The sequence below is a fragment of the Astyanax mexicanus genome, chromosome 7 (assembly GCF_023375975.1).
Source record: "Astyanax mexicanus isolate ESR-SI-001 chromosome 7, AstMex3_surface, whole genome shotgun sequence".
Taxonomy (NCBI): Eukaryota; Metazoa; Chordata; class Actinopteri; order Characiformes; family Acestrorhamphidae; genus Astyanax; species Astyanax mexicanus.
In genome coordinates, this window is record NC_064414.1 from 54,567,106 (window position 1) to 54,582,623 (window position 15,518).

At 40.2% G+C, this 15,518-nt stretch overlaps 1 protein-coding gene across 12 annotated transcripts in view; it reads left to right on the forward strand.

Annotated features, from left to right (window-relative positions):
* Positions 1 to 15,518, forward strand: part of tenm3 (teneurin transmembrane protein 3) — a 1,272,390-nt gene that overhangs the window by 1,140,393 nt on the left and 116,479 nt on the right. For 8 of the 12 annotated variants that reach the window (XM_049481363.1, XM_049481365.1, XM_049481366.1 and 5 more), the window contains 2 exons: positions 9,492 to 9,515; positions 12,294 to 12,314. The exons of 3 other annotated variants lie outside the window; for them this stretch is intronic. In XM_049481363.1, the coding sequence (XP_049337320.1) occupies positions 9,492 to 9,515; positions 12,294 to 12,314 (45 nt within the window). The remainder of the gene's footprint in view (positions 1 to 9,491; positions 9,516 to 12,293; positions 12,315 to 15,518) is intronic. One more of the 12 variants, XM_049481367.1, reaches the window with a different exon arrangement.

The window sequence follows — 15,518 nt, forward strand, 5'->3', positions numbered from 1 at the left end:
AGATATATCTGTAAACGGAGCAGTGCAGTAGATGTTGCTAATGGTCATAAATAATTAAATAATTAACAGAGTAAAGTGCAATGACATCGATTACGAAAGTGACTGATGTGACATAGAAATATAATATAATATAAGTATGCATACGTTACAAGACAGTTCTAAAAAGAGAATGTGAAAATGTGAATACCCAATCATGAGTAAGGTATACTTTAATGTAAGCGAGGTTGGGGAAGTGTTAATATAAATAATTAAGTTGTTGAATAATGTCCAAGTGGTGTGCCTGGATTAAACTCAGTCGTCAGCAGCATCCCGTCCCCGATGGGAGGAGTTAAAGAGTCTGATGGCTCTGGGGATGAAGGATTTTCTGAGTCTGTCTGTTGTGCAGCTCTGTGACAGCAGTCTGCCACTGAACACACTCCTCTGCTTCATGATGGTGGTGTGAAGTGGGTGACTATCATTGTTCATGATAGAAAGCAGTTTATCCAAAGTCCTTCTCTCAGCTATTGTAACCAGAGAGTCCAGCTCCATTCCAACCACTGCCCCGGCCCTCCTGACCAGCTTGTCCAGCCGTGATGCATCTCTCCTCTTCATGTTGCCTCCCCAGCACACCACAGCGTAGAAGAGAATGCTGGCCACGATTGATTGGTAGAACATCTGGATAGATAACCAGAAAGGCATAAAGGTATATAGAAAGACAGATACACGCATATATAGATAGATGGACGGACAGGTGAACAGACTAAATGATTGATGGGTGAACAGATAATAAACAGACAGACAGACTTTTAAATAAATACATATATAAAGATGGACAGACAAACAGACAGATAGGTAGACCGAAAGTCTTACAATTTAATGGATGGATGTACAGGCATATAAATAGATGACCAGACGGTTGAATGGATGTATAGATGGATAGATATACAAAAAGATAGACATATAGAAAAACAAATAGACACAGATCGATAGATGAACAGGTGCAGAGACTGATGGATGGATGGTTGAACAGAAAGACGCATACACAGACAGACAGATAGACAGTCTTACAAATGGACGTATGGACAGATATACAGGCATGTAGATGGATGGTCAGACGGTTCAATGGATGTATAGATGGATAGACGTACAGAAAGACAGACAGAAATAGATAGACGGACGGGTGAATAGACAGGAATGTAGACGTTGATGGATGGATGAAAAGATGCATAGTATAATGTAATGGATCACCTGCTCATCTTTGATATTTTCTTCTGTATTAAAGAGTTTATGCTGATTTTGATAGTGTAACTGTCTCTGCTGTCCAGAGAAGACTTTCCACTAGGTTCTGGTAGAGGGACATTGTTGTGAGGATTTGATTGCATTCTGCTTCGAGATGAGCATTAGTGTAATCAGAGTGTTTTTTTTTTTAGATTATCACCATCCATGTCTTCTACAGCTCTACAACTCATCCTAGACTTACTATTGTATATAGATCTGTAATTCCAGAGAACACAGTTCCACAGCTTCACAGCTCAGTGTTATATTTACATCAATATACTATATATACTATATATATATAGATATATCAATGCAGACACAACATATGCACATGCTTTGGCAGCCTGGTTTTGAATCTGTTGAAAGTACAGACAGACTGATCCAGATTTATCACCATGCAAAACAACACGTTGTCAGAAATACACACTCTGTCTCTCACACACACACACAATCTCTCTCACGCACACACACACACACACACACACACAGACTGTCTAACATACTCGCATTGGCAGATTTGACGTGTTCTGGCGTGTACGTTCACACGTACATGCAGGTCACCATTAAGCTGAAGGGATATGGCAGAAAGCTGACACCCAAAAGCTTAGGATTCTACACACACACACACACACACACACACACTCACTCTCTCTGTTTCTCACACACACACACACTCTAACACATGATTTCTGACAGTCTGAATCTTCGCTGTCTTCAAATTGCATCTAAATTATAGATCTCGGGACGAGACAGCCCAGCAGTCAGAAGCTATTAAACAGCTATAATTTCCTCCATCATTAATTAATGAATCAGCCGCACTGATACAGATCTCACTGGGGCAATACCAGCACACGGGTCAGAACAACGTGTGTGTGTGTGTGATGCCCCTTGTTTAGCTGTCGTGGTTGGCTGGAGGCTGTTAAGCCAGATTTGCCACTTGTGCCGTCATTAGAGTGATGGTTCTGCTGGATCCAGACCGACAGGACAGATTCTGCTGGAACCGGACCATTAGAACAGGTTCTGATAGACTGAGTGTATCAGGAGACAGATAAGACTAAAACCATGTTTTTACACACAGTTTCCTTTTTTCATTTAATCTCTCTTCTCTCTCTCTTTTCCATCATCTCTGTTTGTCTTTTAATCTTTTTTCTTTATTTTCAATCGTTTCTTTTTTCCTTTATTTTGTCTCTCTCTTGTTAGCTTCTTTCTTTTCCATTTCTGTCTTATTTCCTTCTTTCTCTCCTTTTTTATTAATCTTTTGTTCTCCTCTCTGTTCTTTTTTTCTCTTTTCTTCTTCATTTACTTTACACTGTGTCTTACTCTCTTCTAGTTTTTCTTATCTCTTAATCATTCGTTTACATTCTCTGCTTTACTTTCTTTTCTCTCCTTCTTTGTTCATCACTCGTTTCCTCATCCCTCTTTATTTCCTTTCTCACCTTTATTTCTCTGTCTCTCCAATTCTCTTAATTAATAATCTTGTTTTGTTTTGTTTTTTTCTCCAATTTTTTGGATTTCTTGATTTTCTTTATTTTATTTTTTATTCTTTCTCTCTCTTTCATCAGAATTTTCTCGTTTTTCTTCCCTTTTTCATTTCTGCTGCATGTCCTTCATCGGCAATCTTTCACTTGGTCTTTCTTTCTGACTTCCTTACTTCTTTTACTCCTTCTCTCTCTCACACACACACACACACACACTCCTACTGTTACACAAACAAACTGCCTCTGTACACACCCACGCTGCACACTGCCACAATATGCACACACACACTCTCACACTCTTCCTTCACATCACTGGTACAAAGGCGGCCACACACACACATACACACACTCCTCCTGTTGTGTGGAGTGTGTGTGTGTGTGTTTTATAACTCACCTGAATAATGAAGGCTTGTCACAGCACTGCATTGTGTGAGGAACTGGAGGGGGGCGGGTTTCGGGGGGGGTTCTATTTTTCCCACAGATTTGATTTGACTTTGCCGGGCTAATATTATGACAGTGGGTGCGAGACGCCCCCCCCCCCCCCCCCGACGTCCTGTCAGAATTCATTTAGCCCAGTAGAGGACACTGTACTGTATAGACGTGCTGTGCATCTGACATTTAGCCATATATAATCCACCACACACACACACACAGAGACACACACTCACTCGGGGACATCTGTTATTCTTCCCATACGCAGCGATCCCCGTACACAGCTGTCCCGATGTGATTATATGTGAAATGGCAGCAAACAAAGACCCCCTCTATCGGACCCTCAGCTATAGACCACCAGCATGCGGCGTAATTAGCAGCGCTCACGGAGAGCACGTCAATCACAGCGTCACGCACCGTTCACACCCCTGCTATAATCCTCCATACCCCGCCATGCACCTGCCTTCCCTGCTGAACACACTGCATGTCCAAATAGTTGTGGACATCCCTGCTAATGAATGCTGCGTACTGCATCCAGCTAATTTAACTTGCATCCAGTGCTGATACAAACATTTACCCAGAAGCTTCTATACACAGAAATCTGCTTTTTCTATAGAATAGAATAGGGCACTATGACTAATGCAAGGTCTGGGCTATAGAGGGGTATAAATCCCCCAGCATTGAGCTCTGAAGCAGTGGAACTATGTTCTCTGGAATAGTAATGCTCTGTCCAATAGTTTTGAATCGGATGTGTTGGGGATTTGAGGAATAATTGAGGTGAAGTGATGATCATCCAACACCTTACCGCACTAGTATAAAGTCTTCCCTGGACAAAAGAGCATGGTAGAGTTAGAGTGAGGTAGAGGAGAGGGGAGAACAAAGCAGAACAAGTGTTGAGTAAAAGTAGAGTGAGGTAGAGCTAGGGTAGAGAGGCGTAGAGTGTGGTAGTGTGTGGTGGCGTTAGATTGAGGTAGAGCAAGTGTGGTTGTGAGGTAGAGTAAGCGTCATAGAGCAATGGTAGTGCTTGAGGGCTTAAAAACACTGTAGAGTGAGGTAGTGTTTGATGGTTAGATTGAGGTACAGGGAGGTCAAAAGAAGCAGAGTGAGGGTAGAGCATGGTGTGGGATGGTTAGTGAGGTAGAGGGAAGCAGAGTGAGGGTAGAGCATGGTGTGTGATGGTTAGTGAGGTAGAGGGAAGCAGAGTGAGGGTAGAGCATGGTGTGTGATGGTTAGTGAGGTAGAGGGAAGCAGAGTGAGGGTAGAGCATGGTGTGGGATGGTTAGTGAGGTAGAGGGAAGCAGAGTGAGGGTAGAGCATGGTGTGGGATGGTTAGTGAGGTAGAGGGAAGCAGAGTGAGAGTAGAGCATGGTGTTTAGTGGTTAGTGAGGTAGAGGGAAGCAGAGTGAGGGTAGAGCATGGTGTTTAGTGGTTAGTGAGGTAGAGGGAAGCAGAGTGAGGGTAGAGCATGGTGTTTAGTGGTTAGTGAGGTAGAGGGAAGCAGAGTGAGGGTAGAGCATGGTGTGTGATGATTAGTGAGGTAGAGGGAAGCAGAGTGAGAGTAGAGCATGGTGTGGGATGGTTAGTGAGGTAGAGGGAAGCAGAGTGAGGGTAGAGCATGGTGTGTGATGATTAGTGAGGTAGAGGGAAGCAGAGTGAGGGTAGAGCATGGTGTGTGATGATTAGTGAGGTAGAGGGAAGCAGAGTGAGAGTAGAGCATGGTGTGTAGTGGTTAGTGAGGTAGAGGGAAGCAGAGTGAGGGTAGAGCATGGTGTGTGATGATTAGTGAGGTAGAGGGAAGCAGAGTGAGGGTAGAGCATGGTGTGTGATGATTAGTGAGATAGAGGGAAGCAGAGTGAGGGTAGAGCATGGTGTGTGATGGTTAGTGAGGTAGAGGGAAGCAGAGTGAGGGTAGAGCATGGTGTGTAGTGGTTAGTGAGGTAGAGGGAAGCAGAGTGAGGGTAGAGCATGGTGTGGGATGGTTAGTGAGGTAGAGGGAAGCAGAGTGAGGGTAGAGCATGGTGTGGGATGGTTAGTGAGGTAGAGGGAAGCAGAGTGAGGGTAGAGCATGGTGTGGGATGGTTAGTAAGGTAGAGGGAAGCAGAGTGAGGGTAGAGCATGGTGTGGGATGGTTAGTGAGGTAGAGGGAAGCAGAGTGAGGGTAGAGCATGGTGTGGGATGGTTAGTGAGGTAGAGGGAAGCAGAGTGAGAGTAGAGCATGGTGTGTGGTAGAGTATGCAAGGTATTTTGAAGCAGTGAGATGGCAAAAGTGAGGTACAAGAAGGTAGAAGGAAGCAGATTGAGGGTTGAGCATTGTGTGTGGAGTTAGTGAGCAAGGGTAGAGAGCGTTACAGTGTGGTAGAGCACTGTAGACTGAGGTAGAGTGTGGTAGTGTGTGGTGGAGGCAGAATGAACAAGGTAGAGAGTGGTAGTATGCTAGATTGCAGTAGAACGAGTTAGTGTTGGGTAGAGCAAATCAGAGTGAGGGTTGAGTGAGGGTATAGTGTGGTGGGGTAGATTGAACAAGGTAGCGGAAAGTAGAGCATGGGTACTGTGTGATAGAGCGAGCTAGAGCGAAGCAGAGAGATGTTAAGTGTGAGGTACAGGGAGGTAGAGAAAAGCAGAGTGAGGTAGAGCATGGTAGTGAGTGGTGGAGTTAGAGTAAGTGAGGTAGAGAGAGGAGGTAGTGTGCTAAAGTGCAGTAGAACAAGGTAGTGCTTGATAGAGTTGAAGTTAGGTAGAGCAAATCAGAGCGAGGGTTGAGTAAGAGTATAGCTTGGCAGTGTGTGGGGGAGTAGAGTTAGCGAGGTTGAGCTTGGTACTTAGTGATAAAGTGAGGTAGAGGTAGAGCGCAGCAAAGAGAAGGTAAGTGAGAGGTAGAGTTAAGTCTTCCCTGAACAGTATAGTGTGGTAGAGTTAGAGTGAAATAGCATAAGGGAGTGCGAAGCAGAGTGAGTGTTGAGGGAAGGTAGAGTGAGGTAGAGCTAAAGTAGAGGCTGGAGGTGTGTGGTGGCATGGTACTTTGTGATAAATCGAGATAGAGCGAAGCAAAGTGATGGTAAGAGAGAGGTAGAGTTAAGTCTTCCCTGAACAATATAGAGATGTAAGAGTGAGGTATAGGGAAGCAGGGTGAGGGTAAAGCATAGTGTGTGGAGTTAGTGAGGTAGAGTGTGCTAGAGCATGGTAGTGTGTGGGCGAGGTATAGAGTGGTAGTGTGCTAGAGCGCAGTAGAACGTGGCAATGTTAGGTAGAGCAAATCAGAGTGAGGGTTAAGAGAGGGTATCGAATGGTAGAGTGTGGTGGGGTAGATTGAACGAGAGAGCACATTACTGTGTGATAGAGGGAGGTAGAGTGAAGCAGGGTGAGGGTAGAGCATAGTGTGTGGAGTTAGTGAGGTAGAGTGTGCTAGAGCATGGTAGTGTGTGGGCGAGGTATAAAGTGGTAGTGTGCTAGAGCGCAGTACAACGTGGCAATGTTAGGTAGAGCAAATCAGAGTGAGGGTTAAGAGAGGGTATCCAATGGTAGAGTGTGGTGGGGTAGATTGAACGAGAGAGCACATTACTGTGTGATAGAGGGAGGTAGAGTGAAGCAGGGTGAGGGTAGAGCATAGTGTGTGGAGTTAGTGAGGTAGAGTGTGCTAGAGCATGGTAGTGTGTGGGCGAGGTATAAAGTGGTAGTGTGCTAGAGCGCAGTAGAACGTGGCAATGTTAGGTAGAGCAAATCAGAGTGAGGGTTAAGAGAGGGTATCGAATGGTAGAGTGTGGTGGGGTAGATTGAACGAGAGAGCACATTACTGTGTGATAGAGGGAGGTAGAGTGAAGCAGGGTGAGGGTACAGCATAGTGTGTGGAGTTGGGTAGAAAGTGCGTCATAGAGTTAAAGTTAGGGCACGCAAATCAGTGTGTGGTGTGGGGTAGCTTAAACAAGGTAGAAAGAGGTAGAGCATGGCACTGTGTGAGAGTGAGATTGAGGTAGAGCAAATGAGTGAGGTAGAGGACCACAGTGAACGCTCGCACCAGACTACTTCTTATCCTGTGTAAAATGAGAGCAACCGAACCGAAGTTACGAAAAACCTTTAAACAGCTTAAAATAATTTAGAATCTTTTTTTTATATCATGTTTTTATTGTAATCCATATCGTACACCCTTACTGAATACAATCAGATCCTCACAGCACTGCTAGTAGAAGGTCTTCTCTGGCCTGTAGAGAAGGTTACTCCAGCAAAAGCAGTGTAAAGAGTGTGAATCGATTCTCAGCTCAGTTCAGCTGGATGGTGATTTATTCATTTGCGCAGCATGTTTTTAGACCTTTTCATCCTAATGATTCGGACGGGTCTCCTCTGTGCAGATGCTGAGCAAGACCAGCTGTTGCTCCAGTTTAATCACTAGCTCCTCTTTATTCTTCACTTTGATGGAAACAGATTCACCTACAAACAGTGGAGAGGCTCAGCTTGGGTCAATTGTTCGTGTTTAGTTTAGCAAGCTGCTTTATTTTATATAAAAAATGTGTTTAGAATGTATTTATTTGATATTTGATATACTGATTGAATGTGGGCACAATGAGTATATTTAATAAATACAATTATTAAAAATAAACACATTTATTATAGTTCCCTTTTATGATGAATATGGAGGTCATCATTGCATGGTTGTTGATTTTTGTTTAGCAAAATGAGAGAATAAAAACCAAGTTCTGAAAAACGTTTAAGCAGCTTAAACTAGTTTAGAGACATTTATGTTTGTTTCTGCTGAATGTATGAAACGCTAAGACTTGTACTAAATAAAACTTGAATATTCATTTTTTAGTTTTAGTTTTCATTTTGTAGTATATTCTTAAAACTAATTTTAAAAATGTCAATGTTTTGTCATATCTTCATGCATTATCATATCAACAATCATTATTATGTTAATTTGTCAGGAACAGCAATGGTGTTTCTGGGTCATATTGACCCAGTGCATGTTTAATTATCCAAAAGATGTCTAAAACCAAAAAAATCCTGTGTAAATATTTCATTATTAACTCCATTACTAATTATTCTATCAATATTTAGTGTGATAGTGTCCGTTACCTCTAAAGGGAAATGCTCCAATTAGCATAATTCACAATTTTATCATAAAAATCATCATTCTTTTTTACTTTTGAAAGACCAATCTAAAAAAAAACACTAGTTTTACATAACATTAAAACATAACATTGCAATATAGTTTTATTTATTTTTTGCAGGGGGTGGTTGTTGCACATATGTGAGATGAACCATTTTCGTATTATATGTTGATTACACTAATTAAAGCCAGCATAAGAAGTTTCGGTAACACTTTCTTTGAATGTCATCTCTATAAGACTCTATAAACATACTCATAACACATTATAATGCATTCAAAAGGCATTATAAACATGGCTATACATATTTATAAACATGTATAATTCATTATAGCCATGTTTATTATGCATCATGAACTGTGATTATAATGCATTAATAGCTGTGTTTATAACATGTTATACCTCAATACCAAGAAACTCAGTCCCAGCTTGTAGACTGTATCATGACTAAAAAAGCTTCCAACTTATAAACACACCCTCAGTAATCCTATTAATATATTTTTAAGCACTCATAAATTATTCTTGTCTTTAATATAATATTAGTTATAGTCAATTATAATGTATTATAACAGGTCTTTGTGCGCTCTAAGTAAAGTGCCAGACTTTCATTGTAGGACTAGATTATCAATGATAAAGATATACTATTTTAACATATATATTATAAACACAGCTTATAATGTATTATGATCACAGGTCATAATGTTTACCAAACATGGCTATAATGGGTTATGCATTTTTATAAACATTTATAGCCATGCTTATAATGCCTTATGAATGCATTATAATATGTTATGAATGTGGTTATAGTGTCTAATAAAGATGACATTCAAAGAAAGTGTTACCGAAGTTTCATACTGAAAAAATACTTTTTTAACTATTTTTCCTAGATCTTTAAACTTTAAAACGGGTCAGATTGACCCAGAACAGAACAGGAGGGTTAAGAAAATACCCTCAAATATGATGATATTAGGGTATATTAGGGACATGTATAGGGCTATTTTTTATTATATTTTAAAACGATACTCTCTGGTAGCTTCTCAGTAACACTGTTGTCTCTGCTCCATTTCCACCGTGTGTGTGCGCGAGTGTGTGTATATGTGTGTGTGTATGAACGCTAGTGTTGGTCATATATAAGCCTAACCTCTTGAATCCGTCGTTTTAAACTGCTGCTCTCTCTCTGTTTTCTCTTCTCTTCTCTCTTTATTTTTCCTCTTTCTTTCCTCTGAAGCTCACCCGGAGACGTATGTCCAAGGTACTGTGTCTTCTCTTCCTCCGTCCTGTCCCCTTTCTGTGCACTGGTGTCCCAGTTCAGCTCTTTGATGACGTTTTGATTGCCCATTAATAACCTCTTCTCTCTCTCTCCCCTGCGTATATCTGTTCTAGAATTACTGTGCTTCTTCATCCCCCTCTCTTTCGGACTGTCAGAAATCCAATGCCATGCCCTCAGCATTTCTCCTTGGCAAATGTCCCCAATTTGCTGAGCAGAGTGTCCGCCCCCAACACACACACACTGATGCACACACAGACACACACTCGGATACACACACACACACACACACAGCTCTAGCTGCTCGACAGGCCTGAGCGTTTGGTTTGGGAGATTTGCTGAAGCAGTAGGCACGATCTGTACTACACACCAGTTCTCCAGTCCCCATGGGGAAGGATTACAGATATACAGCACCAGCCACAGCTTTTCTTTTTATTTTAGAATAACAGTAAAGATTTACAAAGTTACAGAGAGATCCAGACATCTAAGCATTGGCCCGGTTATCGGGAGGTAGCCGATTCAATTCCAAATGATGCTGCACTCATCCCTCTCCCCATCACACAGACACTGATTTTATATGGTCGCTTTTCTATTGAGCTTCCAGAAGTTCTGACAGATCTAAATAGATCTTGAACTACAGGAACCCGGCCTGTCATGGTTCTAGAACCTTTAACAGATAAAAATCAAGATTTATAGAACATAAAGATCCATTATACTAAGGTTCTTAAACTTCTGAGGGCTCTAAATAGCTCTAAAACTAAAATAGCATTTCTGCCATGGTTCTAAAAGCTTTTTAGAGCTCTGAGGTGTTCTGGAGCTGCAGGAATCTTACTACCAACAGTCTAGAAGCTTTTGACAGATCTAAAGAGATCTTGATCTGCAGAATCTGTCTACCAGTGTTCCAGAAGTTTCTGATAAATCTAAAGGGATCTGGAACTTAAGGAATCTTACTACCCTAAACAATAACCTTTCTGCCAAAGTGTTCTAGAAACCTTTGAAGATCTGAGGCGTTCTGGAACTGGAGGAATTTTACTACCAACATTCCAAAAGCTTCCAGAACCTTTAACCTTGATCAAGATTTCTAGAACTTCAAGATCCATTCTAAGAAGCCTCTTTAACTATTTAGCGCTCACTACAATAAAATGTCTGCAATTGTTCTGGAACTGGCAAAATCTTACTGGAACTTAAACGCACCTTTTTTAAGAAAGTGTCATTAGCCTACAACTGTTTTAAAGACAGATACTGTCACTTTTCTTTTCTGTAACCTGTTAAGTAACTAAAATTTAGTAAATTGTCACAGAAGTTCCAGAATCCTTTGAATAATCTGGAGCTATAAGAACTTTTCTTTCAAGGTTCCTGAACCTGGTGACAGATCTAAAGATTTCTTGAACTTAGGGTTCCTTTTAGAGATATGAAATATTTGGAGATATGAAATATTTGGAAGGCCAGTTGTGCTCTTTCAGGGCTCCAGCAGCTGATGGCAAGCTGCATGACCAGGATTCAAACCAGTGATCTCCCGATCATAGCGACAGCGCCCCTGAACCACTCTGTGCCCAGTCAATAACTGTTTTATAGAGGATCAGAACCTTTTTTAAGTAATAAAGAATATTCTAGGACTACAGGGACTGTCTTTTAACCAGTGTTCTGGATGTTCCAATACATTATTCCAGCATTTTCTCTTTAAAAAGCTGTTTTATAGAATCTATGTAATACTGGTAAGCTATGTCGTAATGTTTGCAGGACATTATGTGGAACACACGTTTGATCTGGTTGGTCCAAACCTTTGGCTGGTACTGTATAGATGTAGTTTTGTAAGATATGAGGGCTACGAGTGTGCGTTGTGATTTATACAGCCTTACTGAACAGAGGCATAAAATGACAGAACCTTTAGGAACCCTTAAGAACCTCCAGAACCCAATGTCTCTTTTTCTGATTGATATAAACTATCATTAGTACTAAAATCGGACGGTTATTTTAGCAGTGCCATAGAAGAATCACATTTGGCACTTCTATGCACATTTCATTTCATAATAGAGATGAGAAGAACTTCCCGACCCCCCTTTTTATGGTGTATTACTTATTGCAAAACATATTTAACACTGATTAGGTTTTTTATATATACACTGTTAGAAATAATTGTGCTTTAAAGGGCTGTTTTTGGCACCATAAAAAATTAATTTGTCTCTATGAAGAACCTCAAACAAGAACTTTACCAATTTGAAGGTTCTTAACAATTTCTGTTAACAGAAAAAAAGATTATTTACTGACACATGAATCTTTATTCAACCTAAAGTGCTTTTTGTCTGGCATTGCTCAAAAACCCCTTTAATACACTTTTATTTTTAGGTGTAGACCATGTTTTATATGCTGTGAATCATGTTTTAATTAACTGTGATCGTTTTTTTGTGATATATATGCTGTAAATGTGTATCTGTATATTTGAGAGAGTCTTTCTGCGGCCGTCCTCCGGAGTCGTTAAAGCCCAAGCATCTTGTCTTCTCTCGATGTTTCTGTCGTTTGTCTCCAGCCTCCCTTCCTCTTCCTCTTTCTCCTCCTCTTCCTCTTCCTCGTCCTTTCTGTCCCCCCCCCCCTCAACCCCCCGCCTGTATGTCACTCTCTCTCTCTAATGTCCTGTATGCCGGACTCAAGTGCTCAGAACTTTTTTTTGTTTTTTGTTTTGTTTCTTTTCGTTTGTTTGTTTGTTTGTTTATTTTGGCTACTTTTTTCTTTCCCGAATTGTCCTTCCTCCCGGCCCCCTGATAGGAGAGAGGATAGGATTTAAAGGTAAACCACAGACCCAGGGAGATTGTTTTATAAGCAATCACTCTACTCCCACTCTGTCTCTCTCTCCCTGTCTCTCTCTCTTCCTGTCTCTCTCTCTCTCTGTCTCTCAACCCTTCCCCCCTCCTCCTCCTCCCTGTTTTTCTGTCTATGAAGCACGACGTCAGTGTTGCAGTCTCCTCACTGTTCTCCTGATTGTGGTCTTCCTTATCTGGTCACCCTTCATTTATGTCTGTCTTGACCAGTCCAGCACAACACACTACACACACACACACACACACACAATATAACACAATATTATATACACAAAACTAATGCTAACTAATTAATTATGGCAGTTAAAGTGACGTTTCGTTTCTGAAGAAGTGCAGATATTTAATATTCCTCAAATTAGTACAGATCCAGACTTAAGTAAAAGTGATCTATCAAAAAAAGATAGCTCCACACTTAAGTAGAAGTATCAAAGTACTAAACATTTTTGTACTTAAATACTGCAAGTCGTTAATTGTAAAATGTATTACTAAAGTACTGAAAGTAAAAGTACAGTACTGTTATTAGTATAGTTAATTACAGAAAGCATTGTAAAGTTAGCAGTGCTAAAGGCAGAACGGGAGCAGCAAGATCTTCTTTTGTCATTCCAAACAGTTTTATAATTGTAATGAGTAACAATGCAGCGCATAAACGATATATCAGAGTAAAAGTATTAAATTCATCTAAAATATAGTCAAGTATAGTAGTGAAGTATAAATAATACTCCAGAAGATACAGATACAGCATTTTAGTACTTAAGTACAGTAGTGTAGTGAAGTTAAACTAATACTCCAGTTGATAGAGATACAGCATTTTAGTAATTAAGTATAGTAGTGAAGTAAAAAATAATACTCCTGTAGATACAGATACAGCATTTTAGTACTTGAGTACATTAGTGAAGTAAAAAAATAATACTCCAGTAGATACAAATACAGCATTTTAGTACTAAAGTACAGTAGTGTGGTAAACATTATACTCCAGTAGATACAGATACAGTATTTTAGTACTTAAGTACAGTTTCCTTGCTATACTATAGAAAGATAAATACATAGACAGACAGATCGATAGATACTTTATTGATCCCGGAGGGAAATTCTAGACATCCAGTAGCAGATATAAAGTACACAGAGGTTACAAAAGAAGAAAAAGATAAAGATACACTAAAATATAAAGTATAAAATATCAAAGTAGCTGTGCATATTGAGAAGATTGAGAAGCCTGATGTCAGCTATACATCTCTGATTACCACCCACAGTGGACAGTGCAGTGCAGTGTGTGGTAATGATCGTGACCGGTGGCATCTGGCTAGAAATAGTCCATGTGAACAGACAATCAACTCAAACTAAAATGTAACTTTAATATAACTACAGAAAGTAAGGAAAAAAACTCTTCACCTGTCTAAATTCCAAGACTTTTTATTTGATTTCTGCCTGCTATTGTAACAAAATAACATGTATATTTATACACACACACACACACACACACACACACACACGTACATGTGGTCCCTGCGTTATTTTTTGTTTCTGGAATCCTGTGGGTCCTGTCTTCATGCATCCTGTAGCCTGAATCCTGATATCTGTTGGTCCAGCTGTCTTTGCTGCTGCTGCTGCTGCTTTTTCCCTGTTTTTACCCCCAAAACCCCAAACACCCCCCCCCCCCCTTCCCCGCTACCTCACCCCCCCTCAAACCCCAACCCTCCAACCCCTCCCTCCCACCAGTTGTGCAGCAGAATGTGCCCTGGGCAGAAAGTATAGCACTGGAGGCGCCAGCACCCCCCAGACCCCGCCCATCCTCTCTATACTTTATGCCAGGAGTCTTTCTCTCTGTCTTTCTCTCTTTCTTTCTTTCTCTCTCTCTTTTTCTCTCTCTATTCCTCTCTGTGTGCTGTAGCTTCACATGGATGCTGCTCGAAAAACTCGCAGGCCTCTCTCTCTCTTCCTCTTCACTCCATTTCCTTATTCTTATTTGCTTCTATTTTGTTCTGTTTTACGTTTATTATTCTACGAAATTTAGTCCGTTTGCGTATTTGGTTGCTGATTTTATTGTGGGCTCATTCTATACTCATCTTTATTTGGATTCTGATTGAACTTCAGCTGTTTCTGTTTTATTTGATACTATAAATTGACCTTTCGCTAAGCCCCGCCCACATTGGTTGGTTACCGTTGCTAGGTCCGACCGGCTTTTGAACTCGGCAGATTATTATATTATATTGAACATCCAGTGTGAACTCTTTGCTTCGTGAAACTATTAGTGCACTATATATTCAAAATTATTTCTACTGTCCAGAAAAAAAATATATATATTTTCTATAAGTTTTTGGAGCATTGCTGTGAGGATTTGAGTGCAATCAGCCACATAATAATAACATTAACTTCATATCAAACTTCATATAACCCTATTGTGTTGGTGATATTGTTCCACAGGGACTAGAAAAGTTTATTTCAAGAATATACTCATGCAACAATGCAATAAATATTATAATTTAGTAAGTATAAACATAAGAGTTTCTTACATTCAGTCGAAACCAAAAATTTAGAAACTAAAAACTTTTGTCTTTTTTGTAATCAAGTAACCAAGACTATATTTTGTATAAAATAATAGTGTAACAAAATTAAAAAAACAAACAAACAAAACAAAAAATCGACTAGAAAATTAAAGTGGAGCATATTCAGTGCATGTACCATATTTTTCACACCATAAGGTGCACTTAAAATACATTATTTATTTTTTTAAATCACCTCATAATGCGCCTTATAATCCGGTGCTCCTTATGTATGAATTCTACCAGTCAGGTATTAAGGAGCAGTAAAGTCAGTTTCAGTAAAGATTCTCCAGCACTAAGGCTGGAGCAGTATTAGCATTAGCTGCTATGCGGTGATTACTAGCACTAAGTGCTGCTAACTGTGGCTAGCGCTGCTGCTAACCGAACTGTTGAAAATATTGGAAATCTAAGCTCACTGTAAGTACATTGAAGCCCTTTGCTCACCCTTATTCCTTACTATTGTTGCTTAAAATGTTGCAAACAACCAATTAAAAGTAAATACAATAAATAGCAAAACAAATACAAAACTGACTGCTTTCAAGAATATCCCAGTATCACAATGTGTCAGAATTGTTTGCTATATTCTTGCGCACTATACAATATCTCGTACCCCTACTCCAGAGGGTCCTATT